This window comes from Neofelis nebulosa, chromosome 17 (genome assembly GCF_028018385.1).
Source record: "Neofelis nebulosa isolate mNeoNeb1 chromosome 17, mNeoNeb1.pri, whole genome shotgun sequence".
Classification (NCBI taxonomy): domain Eukaryota; kingdom Metazoa; phylum Chordata; class Mammalia; order Carnivora; family Felidae; genus Neofelis; species Neofelis nebulosa.
Window position 1 is genome coordinate 44,987,388 of NC_080798.1, and position 19,826 is coordinate 45,007,213.

The window sequence follows — 19,826 nt, forward strand, 5'->3', positions numbered from 1 at the left end:
ACAAGTTCCTTCACCTCCTGACAAAGCTCTTACAGTGTCTTATGGCTACTCATTGGTCAACGTGATGCTAATTTATTTTTTCAAAACAAGTGTGGTGACCAGGAAGCACATTTTGCTTTCTAACTGTGACAGGAAGAGGTTCATTGCTCCGTCTCAACTATCATCCTTCCCCTAGCCATGCTCCATGACCTCCACCCAAAGAGTACCAGCTGCCCAAGAGATCTCAGCAGGAAAATCATCCCCAAATCTGCTAAAGGTAGAAGGCAGAAGGTGGAGATCAAAACTGTGTAAACCTGGTAAAATGTGTAGGTACTCATTTACGTTAATATTGTCATTAAACACTTCCGTGAACTGTGGCCATCCTGTTTCACTTACACAAGCATGCTGGTGTCCAAGGCAAAGAAGGATTCCGCAGGTATGATACACAAGCCCTTTGTAAAAAGAACTCTGTGAAGATGGTCAACCACAGCCTTAACCTGCATTTTTAAGCAAAGCTTTCAGATATTTTGGGACTATGTTATTATCAAATCTTGGCTTTGGGATAGATTATACAGGTCTATGAGATCTTGTCTACTAAGAGTGGTTATTTATTTGCCTCACGTTTTACCATACAAAATCATCAGGAAATGTCTCTCTTTGGAGAAATTTATTTTCTTCTCAAATTGGAGGCAGTATTTTGTCCATGGCCGATTTCAGGGCAAACATTTTGAACATATCTCTCCAGTTTGGTTTGGCAATCCATTGTTTTCTGTCAGAGCCAAGCCAATATCAAGGTGACGTCAAGCAAGCCAGTCCCAGCTCAGAGCCCAGGTGTTTGTGTTTTGGTTTCCAGAATCCTCAGGTGCAGCAGGAAAACTAATCATTCACCTCCATCCAGTGGATGTTTGTAAATGTCTTGCTGTCCATTTTGTCGATGAACAGGCAGCCCTGCAAGTGGTCCATCTCATGCTGGATGATACGGGCTGCCCATCCACTCGCCTGCCACACCACCTGCTCCCCTCTGGGGTCCAGCCCTGCAAAGTAATTTACAGCCTGGGTAAGAATACGCCGAACTGCATTGCTTTTAACCTCCCCACTTTTCCCAGACCCTTGGCTGTTCCTGTTCACAAGAGGCAACATGAGAAGGGAATGTAGACAGCAACCCCTATCCTTCCCAGAAAAGATGCCTTAACTTTGCCCATTACCAGGTATTCACTGTGGCTCTAACGCTGACAATTAGGTTGCTGGGCTTACTATGGGGCTGAAATGAGAAATGATCTTCGTAAGGTGCTTCCTTTCTGAACATTCCTCTCATTTCTGAAATACTGTTTGATTTCAATTCCTAAAAGCATTTCAACTCAGTACATTATAAAATAAAGGAATACCATTTACCTTCTGACCTGGACCAAGTGGCTTGCTTAAAAGGAACAATCCTAATCCCAGCAACGAATTCCATTTCACAAAACATCCTGTACTACGACAGACCAGGAATGGCATATCACCCTGGACTGGGCAAAGCTGGGTCCCACTATTTCCACTCGACCATGACAGATGCAACTGAGGCAAAAGTCTGTGTGTGGGACAGCGAACTAGAGGGCACAGAGCAGAGGACCTGGTGTGAGGTACCATCGAATTAGGTCACCTTCTCAGCCCCAATACATTTTCCCAGCGAGCTGGCTCAGCTGCTACACGAGCCTCCTCCCCTATCCCAATTGCTTAATCTTGAATCAAATCCACTCCCCGGTCCTGCTCTTAGTTCCTGACGGAAGGCTTCATTGAGCCTGCGCTTCCACTTTTAACTGGAGTTTTGACAAAACCGTTTCGTGGGGCCCGAGGTCGCCGCCTCCATGGGCTGGGGGAGGGACGCAACTGTTTATCCAACCGCCCCACGGCCACTGCCCACCCCCTGCACCTGAGATCTGCACGGCCTGGAAGCGGGGCACGCAGGCCAGGAAGCCGGCGACGCTCTCGCAGCCCTCAGGGAAGGTGACCAGGCGGCTGTCCAGCACCCGCAGGCTGGGGTTCACGAACACGCGCAAGGGGAAGGGCTCCATCTGGCGGGCCTCGCGCAGGCGCGGCGCGCAGGCGCGGAAGAGTGCCTCGGGGAACTCCAGGGCCAACACCTGTAGCGGCACCCCGAGCTGCGGAGCACTCAGGCCTACGCAGCGCCGGCGTCGCATCACTTGCACCAGCCGCTGCACCAGCCGCTGCAGCTCGGGCCCCGCCAGCTGCGCGGGCTCCACCGGGGCCGCCACGGCCCGCAGCGCCGGGTCCCCGACCTGACACACGCGCGGGTACGGCGGCTCGGGCGCTCCCCGCACCAGGCGCCGCACGTAGCGCCAGTAAGACCGCTGGCGCGCCGGGCCCTCGAGGCCGTCCGGGGCGGAGGCGGAGCTACAGGCCCGGACGCTGTGGCCCCCCGTCCCCTCTCCCCATGGCGGTGTCGGCCCCAAGCAGTGACGCGACCGCCCCAGCAGCGGCCCCAGCAGCAGTCCGGCCCCCATCCGGCCCCCGGTGCGCCGAGCACAGCTGCCCGGCCGCCGCGGTCCTCCCCGGCCCCCGTAGATGAGCGCTCCGGTCGCGGGGAACGCCGGGAAGCGCAGTTCCCGCGCGCCTTGAGAGCGCCCGCCCGGCCCCCGCAGCGCAGCCGGCCTCCGTGACGTCAGTCAGCTTTATTGTTTAATTCCGTTTTTTACAGTATCACGAACCATTTGCAAGAGTGACCGGGAGGTCCCCCCTTTCACGGGCTGTGATGAATGCCCTCGCAGCCTGTCCTCCGGGGCTGTCCCCAGCCTCCCCCCACCCCCGCGCCGGAGCGAGTTAGGTGTCCGCACCCGGCACCTCGGCCTGCAGCGGCTCGGCCGTGTCAGCCTGCTCCTGCGCACCCTCGGGGAAAGCCGCAGCGACCGGCTCGACGCCTGACTCCTCGGGGGGGACTTCCGGGGCTGGAGCTGGGAGCTCGGGCACCAGCTCCTTTTCGTCTAGACACAGGACCAGCTCTCTCTTCGGCAGGATGAAGGCGAGAGGCTCCTGGACGACGTCGATGTTCACATGCCCAAGGTTGCCGTACTTGGAGAGCTGAGTGGGAGGGATGCCTGAGCCAAAAGGTAGAGAAAGTGAAATAGAAAAAAAAACGTTCAATAAATTTAAATTTTGATATCACAGGGGGAAAAAACACTTGGAGGGGGGGAGAGTGACAGATACAATTTCCATTCTTCAGTACAGTAAAAGTCATCTTTGTGATATGGGACAGGAAGCTTTACTGTAAAGAGAGACTTTAAAAGTAATCTGGAACAGCACAGTGTAGGTGGGTGGAGTTAACAGCCAAGAGAACGTCAGAAGGCACTGGCTTCCTTGTGGAAGGAAAAGGCTGGGGGAAAGTGCCCAACAGCTACTCCGCTGGTGTGGTCATCACCGGCCCACTGCCCCTCGGGAAGCTCTGTCTCCTCCATGCCCCATCCCCAGCACAGAGAGAGTGGGCACAGGCAAGTGAAGACAGATTCGGAAAAATCTTTTTAAAACACCTTCTCTGGACATTCATACAATATGTGATTCTTTTCTAATTTCTTCCACTTAGCCAGATAAACACATATTGTAGGATTCCATTTATATGAAATGTCCAGAAAAGGCAAATCTGCAACAGAAAGCAGATTACTGGTTGCCTGGGGCTAAAGGTGGGATTGGGGAATGACTACATTGGGCACGAGGGATCTTTTGGGGGCGATGGAAACGTCCTAAAATTGGATAGTGGTAATGGTTCTACACGTCTGTGTATTTACTAAAAAAACATCGAATTTTACAAATGGGTGAATTATTTAGTATGTGAATTATATCAGTAAAGTACTGTTGTTTTAAAGATCTTTCCCCTCCTTTGTCTTACCTAAGGTCTGTGCTATCTGAGCTGGTGGAAAAAGGACTTGGAGACAGCGATTTAAATATGGAACAAGGTCTTCCACGAACACGGTGCAGAACTGGATGAAGAGGTCTTGCTCCCCACTGCTGAAAGCAGCCTCTTCTGCACGATGGAAGGCCAGGATTATATTAGTTACCTAGGGGACAAGGCATAAAGAAAGTCTTTCCAAACAGTACATTACTGTCTTGTTTAAATTCAGAATTGTGGTCACTCTCCACAATTCTGTCACTTTGTTGATATATTTCTGACTCAACATGTTTCATTACTGGCACAGGTTCCAGTTCCAGTGGAAGAGCATCAAGAGGTTCTTGACTCCTTCAGGAGATGGACCAGAACTATATCGGATTCAGAAAAATGAAGCAAAACTATAAAAGGTTTTTACTGAGTAAGACCTTTGAGGTTCCAGGTAGCTAGACCACTAGAAAATTGGAAAGGAAGACAGACCTGGAAAAGAAGTTCCACACACAAATAACAGAGCTGCACTTTCTTGTTCAAGTCCTAGCTGTGCCGCTTGCTGGTTTTGTGGCTTCCAAGTGATTAAACACTTCATGCCCTCTGCTCCTCAGTTTCCGTACCTTTCCTTCCTTCCTCTTAGGGTTGTGAGGATCAAGTCTTAATAGGTATAAAGTATGATGAATACTACCTGGCATGGAGTAAGTTCTGTATAAACATTAGGAGATAACTATTACCTGAATTTCACTGACAAAAAAGTTTCATTGCCCATGCTTGGTTCCTCTTACAGGAGGCCATTAACAGTTGTATCGAAGTTATGAGAGCAGGCAAGCTCAAGAGAGAGAGCTGGGCCCACAAAGACTTTAATTTTTTTTTTTTTTTATGTTTATTTACTTTTGAGAGACAAAGAGTGTGAGCAGGGGAGGGGCAGAGAGAGAGGGACACAGAATCCAAAGCAGGCTCCAGGCTCTGTCAGCACAGAGCTTGATACGGGGCTCGAACTCACGAACCTGAGATCATGACCTGAGCTGAGGTCAGATGTTTAACTGACTAAGCCACCCAGGCTCCCCGGCCCAGAAAGATTTTATATAATCATGTCACAACTGCCATCTGGCTGACAGCAATTATAAGATGCCGTAAGTTTTAAGAAGCACCTCACTATCTTAAGGTTTAAATATGTAAAAAATGTGTAGGATATGACTGGTGCTAGTATTTGTTGTGTTCTGTAGAATTCTAAGATGGCTCTTCTGAATCCCACCCCCCCTGGTGTCCACTCCTTTGTGTAATCCCTTCCCCTTGATTGCAGGCAGAATGTGTGTCTTGTTTCTAACCAATATAATATGACAAATGTGAACAATTTTGCAGAGGTAATTAAAGCCCCTATCAGCTGACTGAACTAATCAAGGGATATCCTGGGTGGGCCTGACTTAATCAGACGAATCTTTTAAAAAAGGGTTGAGGACTTCCTTAACAGAAGAGACGCTCTTCCACTGGCCTTGAAGAATCAGAAAGCCCCACTGTGAACGGGCTTATGGATTGAGGTGGCCTCTAGGCCTTAGACCTATAATCGCAAAGAACAGAAATCTGCCAACATGAATGAGCTTGAAAGGGGATGTCATGCTTCAGATGAGACTGCAGCCTGGCCAACACCTTGACTGCAACCTTGGGAGAGATCCTAAGCAGAGGACCCAGGACTCCCAATCTACAGAGAGTGGGAGATGATACACATGTTGTTTTAGGCTGCTATGGAGTTTGTTATGCAACAACAGAAAACAAATGGAACATTACTGAATCATTATTACAGGTAAGACACTTCATGAATTGTTCTAGGTCCCATGAGGGGGAGCTAACCAGAGCTGCTCAATCAGAAAAACCTCTAAAACCCCACTAAACCTAAGTCTGCAACCACCTAACACATGGACTGATTTATATTTTACAAAAGTCTGGCCACCTATTGCCAAAGAAAGCCCCAGTAGAGAGCCAGCAGTATGTGCTCACCTTGGCAAGGGCATTCTCCAGGGCCCCAGTCACATCCTGTGCCAGGGCCACAGGGCAGCAGAGGCGCAGATCATTGAAGGCAACCAGAATACTGTTCAGGAAGCAGGCAAGGGGTGGGAAATCTAAGAGTACCATGGGTGGCTGCAAGGTCCCTGGCTGAGTGACTGGCACAGCAGCAGGCAGGTTACTGCTGCCCAGGATGGCTGGAGCGGAGATGAGGGTGTAGGAATTCATTTCATCCTGGAACTTTTCCACTGCTTCCTGAATTGCTTTCTGGAAAGTGCTGATGGCCACCTGCTGGAAAACAGGAGCCAACTGGCCCCGGAAATCAGCCCCCACCCGGCTGAAGGACAGCCCAAAGTACATGCACTGACCCAGCAGAGAGTCTAGGCGGCCACCTATCCCCCGGTTAAGGTCGGTCTCCAGCACCTGCAGGAATTGCGAGACCCTCTGTAGCACCCAGCCATGGAAGATGGCACTCTCGTTCACAGTGTGCTCACCCATGGCAGGCGGCAACAATGGGTCCTCATCTGAAAATATGGCACGGTACTGGGTGATGATATCAAACAGATGGACACGGCAAGCCTCAATGGTTTTTGTGATGTGGAAATAGGGATCATCATTGGGGATGGCAGTCAGGATGGAACGGAGCCAAGCATCTCGGGCCTGAAGAAACTTCACCCTCAACTCAGCCTCAGTGAAGATATCCATGCGCCGCAGGAAGCCAATGACACGGAGGCAGGCAGGGAGCTGGATATTGGTCCTCAGTTGCTGGATCAGCTGGCTCAACATCAGCTGCATGGACTGGCGCACTTCATTCACAATGCCCTGACAATAAAGGGGGTCAGTCATACCACAATGGGAAAAATACTTTCTGGAACCCATTCCACTACCCCTGAATGTTACAGACTAGAGAGGCAGACCACTGCTTTCCTGACTTGCGAAGATTTCCTAAAGCTGATGTGTACAGGGTTACCAACAAAGGTCTGGTTCACTGTGGCCTACAGGCCCTGTGTGGTTCTGCTACACCCACTTCCTAATACTGTCCCCCTGCTCACTGCAATCCAGGCACACTGTTTGTGGTTTTTTTTTTCCTATCTTTGTATTTCTTAAATACTCCTAACGTGTTCCCTCCTGAGCCTGCTATACTTATTTTTTCCACTTTGTGGTTTGTGCCTTCCCCACATCTTCCTGTGGCGGGCTCCTTCTCATCATCTGGGTCTCAGCTTAAATATTATTTCTCCAACAGAGCCTTTCCTGACCACTCTACCTAGGGTACCTCATCTAGTCTCCTTCTAACCATTCCCTGGTTTATTTTCTTCTTTTACCACTATCTGAAAGGATCATTTATTTACCAACTATCAGCTTTCATTCATGAAAGCCAGGGCCTTGTCTGCCTTGTCTCCTTTCTCCCTAGCACTTAGATTAGTGCCTGGCACATGATTAGTATTTATCACTTGAGTGAAAGAATGAATGAATAAATGAATATTTTATGTTCAAGCCTGCCTGACTGGCAGAAATTGATGTAAAACTCAGTTTCCCTAAGGTGTCTGCCTAAAGGTTCAGCGATGACCACACAATTACTGATTATAAGAACATCAGCTTGAGTCCTTTTGGGACAGTTTGGCTACCTGGATGACCGGGATGGAGGAGTATTTCCTTTCCAGTCGGCGTACGAAGGCCGCAAGCTCCAGGGCCTCTTCATAGTAGCTGTTCCGGACACAAGTGTCCATGAGCTGGGGGATCTCCAGGATTTCCAGGATTTCTGTGTGCCGGTTTAGGGTCAGGGTGTTCATCCGGCGGTTGGAACTGATCTCTTCAGCCTCTTTCACAAAGTTTCTGGTAAGAGAATTTCGGTCACTCACTGCTCCACACCCACAACTCAGCTACATTTACCAAGTGATTACTACGGACTGGGCACTGAGCTGCATGGTTTATGACTTAATCTTCACACCAAACCTTTGAGGTAAGTACTACTACCCTTGAGGAAACTCTAATCCCAGAGAGGCTAAGCAACTTGTCCCAAATCACACGATTATTTATCATATGTGAACCCAGATCTGCCACTTAAACTGTGACAAGGTACTTAACTTAGGCTCTCTGAACTCTTTCTGCATTAGTAAAATAGTAATAGGACCCACCTCACAAGGAGGTGAGGATTAAATGAGATGTGTGTAACAAACTTAACACAGAACCTTACACACGGTAAATGTTCCTTTAATAGCTATGCTTTTCATAAAAATGCACTAACTAGCTTAGAAGCTACAACCATAACCTTAAATTCCCTCAGCCCTTTTAATTTTTCTCTTCTGCTGTTGTTCAGCTTTAATTCTTAGCAGTTTTCACTCCTCCGTAATTGCAGTGACCTGCTTTATGAGGTCCCCTACCTATTCTGGAAGGCGGAAGGGTACAGGAGCTATTGTCAAATATCCAAAGACTCAAAAGAAAACCTGAGCTTTTATGGTAAAAAACTGAAAGGCAGAATTAGGGATAATAGACTGAGGATCTAGAGAGGCAAATTACGGCTTAAGGGATTTTTTGATAATTTTTGCCTCCAACTGGAAGGATTTCCTTGTCAGCCTTCTATCCATTAGAAGTTTTGGACGGTCTCAGCTGGTGTGTGTGTGTGTGTGTGTGTGTGTGTGTGTGTGTGTGTGTGTGTGTGTGTGTGTGTGAGAGAGAGAGAGAGAGAGAACGAGAGAGGACTGTTGCTGACGACCGTAGAGTGTTAACTATGTCAGACCCAATAATAAGCGCTTGGCATGGAATCTCTTTATTTAGTACTCCCAACAGTCCTGTCAGGGAGGGACGTGCTGCTGGTTCCCAGTTCTGACTTCGAAACTTACTAGCTGTGCCCACTGAACAATCACTAAGCTCCCTGTCTCAACTTCCTCATACATAAAATGGGAATAACAGTACCTACCTCGAAAGTTGTTGTGGAATTTAAACGGATTTTTTAAATGCCCAAAGGAGAGCCTGACGCATGGTAAGTGCTATGTAAGCGTTAGCTATTTCTATCATCATAAACGTCAGCTATTACAGTTGCTAAAAGCCCCTCTATAGTGCCGGGCCCGCCGCACCTGCAGCTCTGCTGGAAGCTGGGCAAGCGGTCGAGCAGGCGGCCGAGCGACGCCTCCACGTCGCCAAAGAGGCGGTGGATGCGCTCGGTGCACTCGGCGCCGCGGATGAAGGTCTTATAATTGGCGAAGGCCAAGTCGCGCGTCTGCTGCAGCAGCTGCGCCCGCTCCTCCGCCAAGCGCTCGGGCTCGCGCCTCAGCCGCTCCAGCCCGGAGCCGCTCAACTCCCGGAGGTAGCGGCCCACGTCGGGCCGCTCCCGCCACTGGGCCTCGGGGAAGCGGTCCCGGAACAGCGATGCCAGGAGTCCTTCATCCTCCACCTCCCCGAGAGCCGCCGCAGTGGCGGTCGCTGCGGCCGACGCCGACGCCGTGGCGGTGGTTGACGAAGCAATAGTCTCCGTCGCCGCCATCTTCTGGCAGCAGCGTCACTTCACCTCCCGCCCGGCAAGGGCGCTGGCGCGGAATCTAGGACCGGAAGCAGCGGGGGCACTCTTCCGATCGCTGTGGTTTCGTATCCGTCCGGCTTTCTTTCTCCGACGGTCCTCCACGCTGCGGGGCGCTAGCGTGGGGGAACAAACCGAATGCGGCTAGAGAGGCAGGCTTTGGGGTTGCCAGGGAGCGGCTGGCGGCTGACTTCCGTTTCCGGACGCTGAGGCACGCGGATTCGGTGTTGCAACCCAGCGGGAAAATGCGGCCTTTGACTGAAGAAGAGACCCGCGTAATGTTTGAGAAGATAGCGAAATAGTAAGAGCGCGCTGAGGGGAAGGGGAAATGTATTTGTGGCAGGGAAGGGCGTGGGTGGAGTGGGGGCGCGGCGCTGGGAGGAGTCTTTTGGGGCGCCGTCTCCAGTGCTCTTTTTGCCTTCAGCATCGGGGAGAACCTTCAGCTGCTGGTCGACAGGCCCGACGGCACCTACTGTTTCAGGCTGCACAACGACCGGGTGTACTACGTGAGGTGAGGCGGTGCCGGGTGGACCAACGTGGACGGGGGGAGGACTGGGTCCCGCCGGCTTCCCGCAGCCGACACCTTCTTTCTCCTTACCCTTCAAGCGAGAAGATCCTGAAGTTGGCCGCCAACATCTCTGGGGACAAGCTGGTGTCTCTGGGGACCTGCTTCGGAAAATTCACGAAGACTCACAAGTTCCGGTTGCACATCACAGCTCTGGATTACCTTGCACCCTATGCCAAGGTTTGTGTGTGTGTGGGGTCGGGGGGAACAAGAGCGGGGTGGTATTCAGTCGGCAACTGGGGATGAAGGAAGTCAAAGATGAGGGCCACGTCAGAACGCAGATAATTGGGCGGCTTCTCCGCCTCGGAGTCCCCGACAGTGCTTAGGTCACTACCACACGTAGAGATGTTTGTAGGACTTGCTGCTTGGGCACGGTTCGGGCTCTGGCATAGGAATGCTGTGTGGCTGCGTAGTCGTGGTAACGTTCAGCAAAGTAGAAAAGCCAGTAGGTGACTTTGGTGAGGAGCACAGAGAGAGGGATCCAGAAAAAGAGTTCTTAAACTATCCGTGAGAGAGATTGTAGAGTCGAATAAAGAACCTCCTGGGAGTTCTGTTCGGAGAACGAACAATTTGAGATAGCCGTCCAGTCTTTCTCTTTTCCTTAAAATGCTTTCGAGAAACTAATCACATAGCGGCACCTGGGTGGCTCAGTCAGTTAAGTAAGCATCCAACTCTTAATATCGGCCCAGGTCATAATCTAGGGGTTGTGAGATCAGCCCTGAGTTGGGCACTGCGCTGAGGGTGGAGCCTGCTTGAGAGTCTCTCTCTTTGCCCTTTCCCACCTTGTGCCCGTGCTCACCCTCTCTCTGTCTCGAAATAAGTAAACATATATATTTTCTAAAGACAATCCTTTTCTTATTAAAAGAAAATTAATCCGTGGACCAAATGAAAACAGTAAAGCTTTTTCACAGCAAAATAAATAAATAAATAAATAAATAAATAAATAAATAAATAATAAAAAAATAAAAGAAAATTAATCACATATCCAACAGCTGACTAATCTATGGGATATAATTATTAGCATTTTAATGTCTCTTAGATTTAATGGTGGGGTTTTTTTGTTGTCGTTTTTTTTTATAGTATAAAGTCTGGATAAAGCCTGGAGCAGAGCAGTCCTTCCTGTATGGGAACCATGTGTTGAAATCTGGACTGGGTCGAATCACTGAAAATACCTGTCAGTACCAGGGAGTGGTGGTGTACTCCATGGCAGACGTCCCTCTGGTGAGTAGAGATGGTAGCTGTTAGAAAAGTCAAGTATCTTTTTTAATTCAGAAGGCTGCATTTTCCATCTGTGCGCTTCAGAGACTAAATTCTCAGCACCTTTTGAATTTCTCAAAGATAAGAACTGCATTTTTTTCATCTTCGTTATTTCCACCCCTCGATGCATGCTTGTTGAATGACTTGAGTGAATCAGTGTCTCTTCTTTTGAATCCCAGGGTTTTGGGGTGGCAGCAAAGTCTACACAAGACTGCAGGAAAGTAGACCCCATGGCGATTGTGGTATTTCATCAAGCAGACATTGGGGAATATGTGCGGCATGAAGAGACATTGACTTAAAACGAAATCATCGCAAGGACTTGTGGCTGTGTGGAAGGGCCTAGCTTTGTTTCCTGTGTCTGTGTAGGCTCCATCATCATGTTGAATTTTGTCAACACTGACTTCTTCAGGGACTTCTTAGTTTAATATTCTCTCTATTGCGATTGAATGCAGGCTGGATTCTTAAGTGGAAATGGTTCAAAAATGGCATTTCAGATCTTTGTGTTTGTGACTAAATAGAATGCTGTGTTTTATATTTGAATCAGAAGGCTTCTTGTCTCGAGTAACAGGTTCTAAGTCGTTGGAACTGAGGACAAGAATAGCTAGCTTATTGTTATCTGTGATAACGCCGTTTTCAAACTCATGATAAGAACACAAAGGATTTTTTCATTGTTTATATGATGAAAGTTAGATATTGCCATATGAGAATGGTAGGCCATGTGTTGGATTTTATGAATGAAATTTGGATAAAATAATAAGAGCAATTTGTCCTGCCAGTTTTCTATACGGTGGGTGTTGTGTGGTATGGAAGAAAATCTTGGATCTAAACCCCAGTTCTGACACCTACCAGCTGTATGGCCTTAGAAGTCATTATACTTTAATAAGCTTAATTTTCTTCTTCAAAAAAAAACAGCTTTAACCTAAAGATGGTTTTTAGGATTAGAAGTCACGTTTGTAAAGCACTTAAGCACAGTGCCTGGCAAATGATAGGTGTTAAATGGTAAAATTATTTTTATATTGCATATACTGGGTATTTCTATTACTAAGGATAGGATCTTATGAATACAGCTTGATTATATATCTTCGTTCTCGATCTTTCTTTTTCTGAGATGGTATGATCCCAGGCTAATGGTATTTTCATCACCTTGATTTCTTAAAATGTGATTTCCCATGGGAGCCTTTACTTAACTGGACTAGACAGCACTAATCAGAGACCTTGATATAATTCAGCTCTTCCCATGCTTCCTAAAATTATTTTTGGAATTATTAAAAATTTTTTTTAATGAAAAAATTCCACTAAGTTTTTTAAACTGCCTGTTTTAAATCTACTGCTTTTCTTTTTTTCCTGCTTATTTTAAATTCCAAAGGTGACATCTCTAAAAATAAAACATTTTTCAACTACAAAAAAGCAGTCTGCCAATTCCTGTTTTTGTATGCAACGCATAAAACTGAGATGTGTATGTTTTTGTCCCATTTTTTTCAACTCTTCTCCCTCCCATGGTTCTCAACCCTCTAGAAAAACTTACAGTTAAGGGACTGCTGTATGATGAACGGTATTTTGATGGTAGCATCACTTAGCACACACTTTTGTAATAGCCAATATCGATACTTATACATTTTTATTATTTATTGCCATTTTGAGGCAATAGGAAAGGAGAGCAATACACTAATATGTTCTAACAAGTTGATTTTTTTTCCAATAATTTTACAAAGCTCGTGACCCAGAAGAAAAGGACTAGGGTGCTGTAGTCATTTTAGCTTAGCATCTTGGCTTTTTTGTGTCTGTAACCTTTGGGACATTAAAGAGACGCTTCAAGAAATACAGCTGCAGGATTCCAGAAAGAACAATAACAAAGCTCTGAGCTGTCGACCACCAGTTCACGTAGTTATAGTTTGATTGGAGAAGGAAAAAGTCAGCCATTTTCCTCATGCGGGCAAAGTTGTAATACCGCCACATGTGAAAGATATTGTTCTGCATCTTCCGTGTAGTCTCCTGTGGGACAGAAAATGAAATTAAAAAAGAGTCCTCCCTACCACCCATCTAGTCTCACCCCATTGCTCAGAAGCACTAACCTAAGTTATCTGGAAGCTGAGTAACTTCTATAATTTTATGATACATACAATAAGTTGGTTATTGTAGTTGTTGGTAAACCTGGTTTTGCTCTCTATGAAAACATCGCCTGGACTTTGGTTTAAAAAACAAAATTTTTATAATGAAAAATTTCAGTTCTAAAACTCTTTCAGAGTATCTCTAGATTTAGACATGTACTCAGTACATCATTGCCCCTCTGGCTGATGTTTTCTGTTTTTTGTAGATGGGGGCTTGCATGCAAACTTTTTTTTTTTTTTTTTTTTTTTTTTTTTTTTTAGTATTTATTTATCTAAGTAATTTCTATACTCAACGTGGGGCTGAAACCCATGAACCTGAAATCAAGAGTTACATTCTGTACTGACTCACCCAGCCAGGTGTCCCTGCAAACTTTTTATTAAAGGACCAGATAGTAAATCGTTTAGGCTTTGTAGGTGATACAGTCTCTGTTGCAACTACTGAACTCTGCTCTTGTTAGCATAAAAGCAGCCATATATAATTGTCAAACGAGCATAGTTGTGTTTCAGTGAAACTTCATTTACAGAAATACGCAGTGGGATTTTGTGCGTTGAAAAATACTATGAAGAAAGTGAAAAGACATCCCACAGAATAGGGAAAATGTTTACAAATCATTTATCTGATAAGGATCCAGAATATATAAAAAACTTAAAACTCAATTCAACCATAAAAAGACAGCCCTATTTTATTTTATTTTATTTATTTATTTATTTTTTGTGTGTGATGTGGACTTTTAATTCATACCTCCCCTCTCTCCCAACTGTGGCAGCTGAATAGGGAATGATCCCTCAGAACTCCCTGAGAAGACTAAAAAAGGGGGTTTGCATTCTTCTGGGTAGATAGGGGATGCGGTCAGAGTTGTCTGTAATAAAGCTAGCTACCTTCATCCTCTTCAAAAAGCATCAAGGAGTTCCTGGAATCTGAGTCAAGAATCCCTCCTCCTTGGCCAGACCCTGTGCTCTGGCCTGGGTTTCAGGCCAGCCCGGGAAAGACAGCCCAATGTTAATACGGGAAAATGATTTGAATAGACAGTTCCCCACAGAAGGTATACAGATGGCCAAAAAACATGGAAAGATGCTCAATGTCATTAGTCATTAGGGACACAAACCTCAAAACCACAAGATACAACTTCACACCCACTAGAGCAGCTTTAGTAAAAGACACAGTAACCTGTTGGCAGGGATGTGGAAAAATTGAAACCCTCAGATACTGCTGGTGGGAGTGTAAGATGGTTTAGGCACTGGAAAACAGTTACTCATAAAGTTAAACAGTTACCATATGACCCACCAGAGTATCCTACTAACTGGTATACAGAAATGAAAACATGTTCACACAAAAACTTCATGCAAATGTTCATACCTGCATTATTCCTAATAGCCAAAAAGTGCATGACCCAAATGTCATCAGCTGATGAGTCGATAAGAAACTGATACATTCATAAAAGAGGATATTCATCCATAAAAGGGAATGAAGTATTAATACCTGCTATAATGTGGATGACTCGAAAACATGCTAAGTGAAAGAAGTCAGAAACAAAAGGCCACATCGTATGATTACACTCATGTGAAGTGCACAGAATAGGCAAATTTAAAGAAACAGTTGATTAGTGAGTGATTGCCCAGGACTGGGGAGGGGGGCATGGGGAAGGAGGAGTGAGTAATGGGTATGGAGTTCTTTTTGGGCTGATGAAACTTGTGAAATTAGATGCGGGTAATAGTTGCATGACCTTGGGAATGTACTAAAAACCGCAGAATTGTACATTTTAAAATAGTGAATTCTATCTAAAATTTAAAAAAACGGGCGTCCAGGTGGCTTAGTCGGTTAAGCATCCAACTCTTGGTTTTGGGTCAGGTCATGATCTTAGGGGTTCGTGGGATCAAGCCCTGTGTCAGGCTCTGTGCTGACAACGCAGAACCTGGTTGGGATTCTCTCTCTCCCTCTCTAAATAAATAAGTAAACTTTAAAAAAAAAAAAAAAGACAGGCACTGGGCCAGATTTGGCCTGTGCACCATATTTTGTCAACTCCTGTTATAAACAAGTGAGGAATTTTAAGAGCTCTAAGTTATAAAAATTGAAGGTTTCAAATCCTCTTGCCTGTTTGGTTTCTCCCCAAATGAGCCCTCAGATGATATTACTAATTTTCAAGGATGTTTCCACAGATGTTTCTATCACAAAACAGTTACCTCAATTGCATCCAGAGTATCATTCAGTTGTTTTCTTTCATTCTTCTGTTTATGGTCCATCTCAGGCCCCTCGTAGAAAACTCCAAAATTGAGGTAAACTTGCACAGAACCAAAGTGATTTTGCTGATTTTTTAGACAAAGCTGATAAAAACCTGTAGGAATCCCTAGATCATTACCAAGTCTTGGCCTCCACCCTTTGTTGAACTCCCACCCTCTAGATTTCCCTGGAGATACCTGTTTACCAGTGTTAAATGTGCTACTTAATACCTTCTTTTCACTTAGGAAGTACAAAGATAGAATGTTTAAGGTGGAAGGCCTTACGTGATCTTCCATGAAACTTACTTTACTGAGTATCAGTTATGATACTGTTTTGCCAAATATTAGTAACTGAGTTCTATAAAATAGTAAATTTATAAGAAGTAAATTTATTAAGTAAATTGGTTCTATACTAGATAGGAAACCATGTTTTCTCCTTTGTCACCTGTAGTTCCCACATCTCTTACTGAAGCTCTTCTCAACAAAATGAGTTGAAATTAAGAGCATGCTATTTGCCTTCTTGTACACCATTACTGGGGGATACCGTCTTGAACTTGAAACTAGAGAAAATGATGTGTTGTGAATGAAAGAAGCTATCCTGCTGGATGGAGTAACTTCTGCAAGGTGATTTGTACGGGAGCTAACGGTTTGGGGTATGAACTAGTGCTGGTTCTCAACTGGGATCCTCCCTTTTGTGTGTGCCTCCCTTTGTGTGTGTGTGTGTGGGAGCAGGGAAGAGCGGGATTAGAAGGGCGTGGCAGTTATTTGATTGTTCTAATGGTTAGAAGGCACTGCTGGTACATGGGGGCCAAAGATGCCAGATCCCATATGGTGCTGAAAATCCTGTGCTACACAGTGAAGGATTGTTTTATGCCCCGATTCAGAAACACTTCTTTTTTTTCTGTACACCTGGCTAGTAGAGAGGGCAATTAAAACTGACCAGTGTTGTCCAGGGTGGGGATAGGCTCAATCTGGCTGTAGGAATTTTCTGATGACTGGGGAAGTGTTTTGTTGTTTGTGGATATTTTCATGGCCATGCATTTCCTTTTGTTCTGAGTCTGCTATTTCATAACTGGCTCAAGTATTCTGGTGACTGGAAAGGAATGTTATCATGTAATAAATTTATTAGTTGGAATTCTGTATTATAAATGGGTCTCTCTTTTGGTCACTTTCCCATAACCTCATCAGTTGGAGATGATGAGATAAAATTGAGCTTCTGGACCCTGGAGTTACAGTAATTAGTCACCTGGAGACCCTGACCTGAATCTGACAGCAACTGCCTGCTGCTTAATGTCCTCCACTACAGGCAGTCTCCGGGAAAGATTTGATATTGGTGTTAAAGGCTGGTTTTTGATGTTGAAAACTGGGTTCTTCCCCCTACTGTTTGATCATCCCCGTGTGAAAAAGCCAGGGCTAATATAGCTCAGGTTATCATTTCAGGGGTGCCTGGGTGGCTCAGTTGGTTGAGCATCCAGATCTTGATTTTGGCTCAGGTCATCATCTCATGGGTTCGGGAGATCAAGCTCCATGTCAGGCTCCACACTGATTGTGTGGAGCCTACTTGGTATATTCTCTTTCTCTCTCTGTCTCTCTCTCTCTCTCTCTGTCTCCTTCCCCCACCCCTCCTCCACTAACGTGCTCACTGGCCCTCTCTCAAACTGAAAAAAGTAATTTCAGTACTTCTCATTATTTACCCAATTTCAAAGAAATTTAGGATTATTACAGTAGCTGTGGTGATAAAAACAGACCTGTCTCTTTGATAGAGAAGTTAATCTGGCCCCGAACATCCTGAGAGGAGTCTATGAGGAAACCCTGTGGGGTATGTGCTGTGGCAGCAACATGCCGGTCATGTGACATTCCCAGTGTCCGCTGCACCTGCCAAGACACATTAAAGAGGGAGAAAACCCCTGCTACATCACCAAGAGCTAGCTAAATAGTAAGATTGACATTCATGATCATCAGCACAGTGGTTCTCTGGGAATCTGGATGGAGACAACAGTGGTGTTGGGGAGATAGGAAGGGACAGCAATGCTGAACATTCTGCTGTGTTAGAAACAGTATTGCAGGACAAAGAATTGACCAAAATGCCAATAGCACTCCAGTTAAGAAGACATGTCTCAGACCATACATCGTGTATCAACTGATGTGTATGTTTTGGCTATGGAGTTCTTGAATGAACTTGCTTGGTTTTGACTTCCCTAGTGTCCTTGATTTGGGCTTATTTGCTGCTTGACAGCAAATAAATAAGGCATTCAGTAGGAACTTGTCCCCAAGCTGTGTCTTGATAAGCCCAGGCTACAGTGAGCTGATTAGTAGCTACTGTTCCAAATTCAGAGATAAGAAAAGGCTCTGATAAGCTAACTTAAAATAAGCTTTGAGTTACAGTGGAATGGAATGAGATCAATAGAGTCTATTACTATGTAAATAAAATTTAGAAAGTTAACAGGTTTCTAAGATAAAGAACAAGGAAATGAACAGCTTCTGACTTTACTATTGAGTTCACCATCCTTGGGCAGTGTGGTGTAAGACCACAGGATGGATAAATGTACTTGGCCTGTGAACAGGCAACTTTTAAACATTTACCTTCCTAAAGAAACAAGACTGGCCAAATGGAGCAATCTTGAGTCAGTGATTCTTTAATTTGCCAGAATTACCCCTAAAAGCAAGAGAATAAATGTTGGCTCCCCTAGCCCCGTAAAGAAGCATCTTTCTTTCAAATCTCAGGGTCTGTTGCCAAAGTTCATGTAGGTTTTCATTTTACTTTGTACCATATCCATATTATTTTAATGTTTTAAAAAATGGATTCTCTCCCCTCTCATCTCCAAATCTGAGTTAATAATACGATTACCTCTCTGGGAAGAGGCAGCTTGTTTGTCCCATGGCTTTGAGCACACCTCCATTGCCCCCATTTTGATTAGTCAATCCATATGTTATAGTGATTGTTCATTCATGGAGAGTTTCCATCTTAACTGCAAGTCCATTTCATTAACAGGTAGGGAATCACAGCATAAGAAAGACAAACAGAATCTTGTATTCGAGTAAAACCTGACCCACTTAACAAAAGGAAACAAACAAAAAAAACAAGTCCCCAGTATGGCTAGAGGAGCCCTTGTACTTACCTCATAACTGAAATAGAAGTATCCAGTCTGGTAGGCAAATTGCCAGAAGCACTCTGTGCCTCCTGGAGGGATCATGATGGCAAAGTCAGATCGATCTGCTCCATGGAAGTGTGGCTGGTCCCCAGAACCACTAAAGGGTTCTGTCTTCAGGCTCCTAGCAGAGGTCACTAGGTTCAGAACCACCAGTCCAGCTCCAGAGAGCAAAGGGAACATGCCGCTTTCTGAAGATTCCTCTGTAGGTGAACTGTTTGCACAAGCCCAGTGAAACCAAGCAGTTTAAGACACCTGCTAGGGTAATCATTAACTCGCAAGTCACACTTAGGCCAGTTTCGGGGCCACACATGGATATTCCATAATAGAAGTGGCGTGATACCTCCATGCTTGGCTCACAGGAAGAGGTTTTGTTTTTACCTCAGAAACTCACTGCAGGGTGCCTGGGTGGCTCAGTCAATTGAGCATCTGACTTCGGCTCAGGTTATGATCTCACTGTTCATGGGGTAGAGCCCTGAGTTGGGCTCTGTGCTGACAGCTCAGAGCCTGGAGCCTGCTTCAGATTCTGTCTCCCTCTCTCTCTATCTGCTCCTCCCCTGCTTTCACACACTCTCTCTCTCTCTCCCTCTCCCTCTCTCAAAAATAAGCAAACAGTAAAAAAAAAAAAAAACAAAAAAAAAAAACCTCAGTGGCTTACCAAACCTACTTCATGGCTGCTAGATAGAATCTGCTACTTCAGAAGAGATATTTCTCTCCTTCCTTTGGGCTATGGTTTTTCATACCTGCTTCTTGGGGGTAAACATTTGGTAAGTTTATTTACAACCATCTGAATATACTGACAAGGTTTGGCCGGGGAGATTCTTTCTCTTATTCATAACTAATTGCTAAATGATACCTATTGCCCCAGTAGGACATATGGGGCAGATCTGTTTCAACAGAATTTGTTCTGTCCAGTGCTAGAGGTTAGAGAGCAAAAAGCACAGCATGGGAGTATATACAAAAATTTTAATGGATAAAGTGAGCGAGAGGCAGTGGTGAAACCCCTCCACTGATAATCCTTGTTCTTTCTCCCACCTGACTGATATATTCATCTAAAACTATACAAAAACCCACTTAAAAGACTATTTCTATTATTCAAACTCTTGATCTTTCTTCTTTTATCACTTCTTCACTCACAGCAGGGAAAAAGGCTCACTGATCCACTGAC

At 45.5% G+C, this 19,826-nt stretch overlaps 3 protein-coding genes across 9 annotated transcripts in view; 1 reads left to right on the top strand and 2 right to left on the bottom strand.

The window, feature by feature from the left end:
- Positions 1-564: 564 nt before the first annotated feature.
- COG8 (component of oligomeric golgi complex 8) lies at positions 565-9,343 on the bottom strand. Of its 2 annotated transcripts, XM_058709780.1 has the most exons (6): positions 8,923-9,343; positions 7,474-7,681; positions 5,843-6,670; positions 3,860-4,028; positions 2,898-3,074; positions 565-1,013 (listed from the first exon to the last, which is right to left on the bottom strand). In XM_058709780.1, exons 1-6 carry the CDS (start codon positions 9,327-9,329, stop codon positions 856-858), a joined length of 1,947 nt encoding a protein of 648 aa, XP_058565763.1. In that variant the 5' UTR covers positions 9,330-9,343; the 3' UTR covers positions 565-855. The 2 variants fall into 2 exon arrangements, with proteins under 2 accessions (XP_058565763.1, XP_058565762.1); XM_058709779.1 differs by lacking the exon at positions 565-1,013 and having other exon boundaries at positions 2,637-3,074.
- A 184-nt stretch (positions 9,344-9,527) lies between these two features.
- Positions 9,528-19,826, top strand: part of NIP7 (nucleolar pre-rRNA processing protein NIP7) — a 68,267-nt gene continuing 57,968 nt past the window's right edge. For 4 of the 5 annotated variants that reach the window (XM_058709789.1, XM_058709791.1, XM_058709788.1 and 1 more), the window contains exons 1-4: positions 9,552-9,663; positions 9,787-9,873; positions 9,969-10,107; positions 11,008-11,148. In XM_058709789.1, coding sequence (XP_058565772.1) covers positions 9,608-9,663; positions 9,787-9,873; positions 9,969-10,107; positions 11,008-11,148 — 423 coding nt within the window. In that variant the 5' untranslated portion in view covers positions 9,552-9,607. Of the gene's footprint in view, positions 9,664-9,786; positions 9,874-9,968; positions 10,108-11,007; positions 11,149-11,363; positions 12,206-19,826 lie in introns of those variants that run through there. The other variant, XM_058709787.1, reaches the window with a different exon arrangement.
- On the bottom strand, positions 12,786-19,195 carry TMED6 (transmembrane p24 trafficking protein 6). Of its 2 annotated transcripts, none has more exons than XM_058709786.1 (4): positions 18,629-19,195; positions 17,258-17,378; positions 15,474-15,625; positions 12,786-13,176 (listed from the first exon to the last, which is right to left on the bottom strand). In XM_058709786.1, exons 1-4 carry the CDS (start codon positions 18,839-18,841, stop codon positions 12,943-12,945), a joined length of 720 nt encoding a protein of 239 aa, XP_058565769.1. In that variant the 5' UTR covers positions 18,842-19,195; the 3' UTR covers positions 12,786-12,942. The 2 variants fall into 2 exon arrangements, with proteins under 2 accessions (XP_058565769.1, XP_058565768.1); XM_058709785.1 differs by having other exon boundaries at positions 17,258-17,384; positions 18,629-19,192.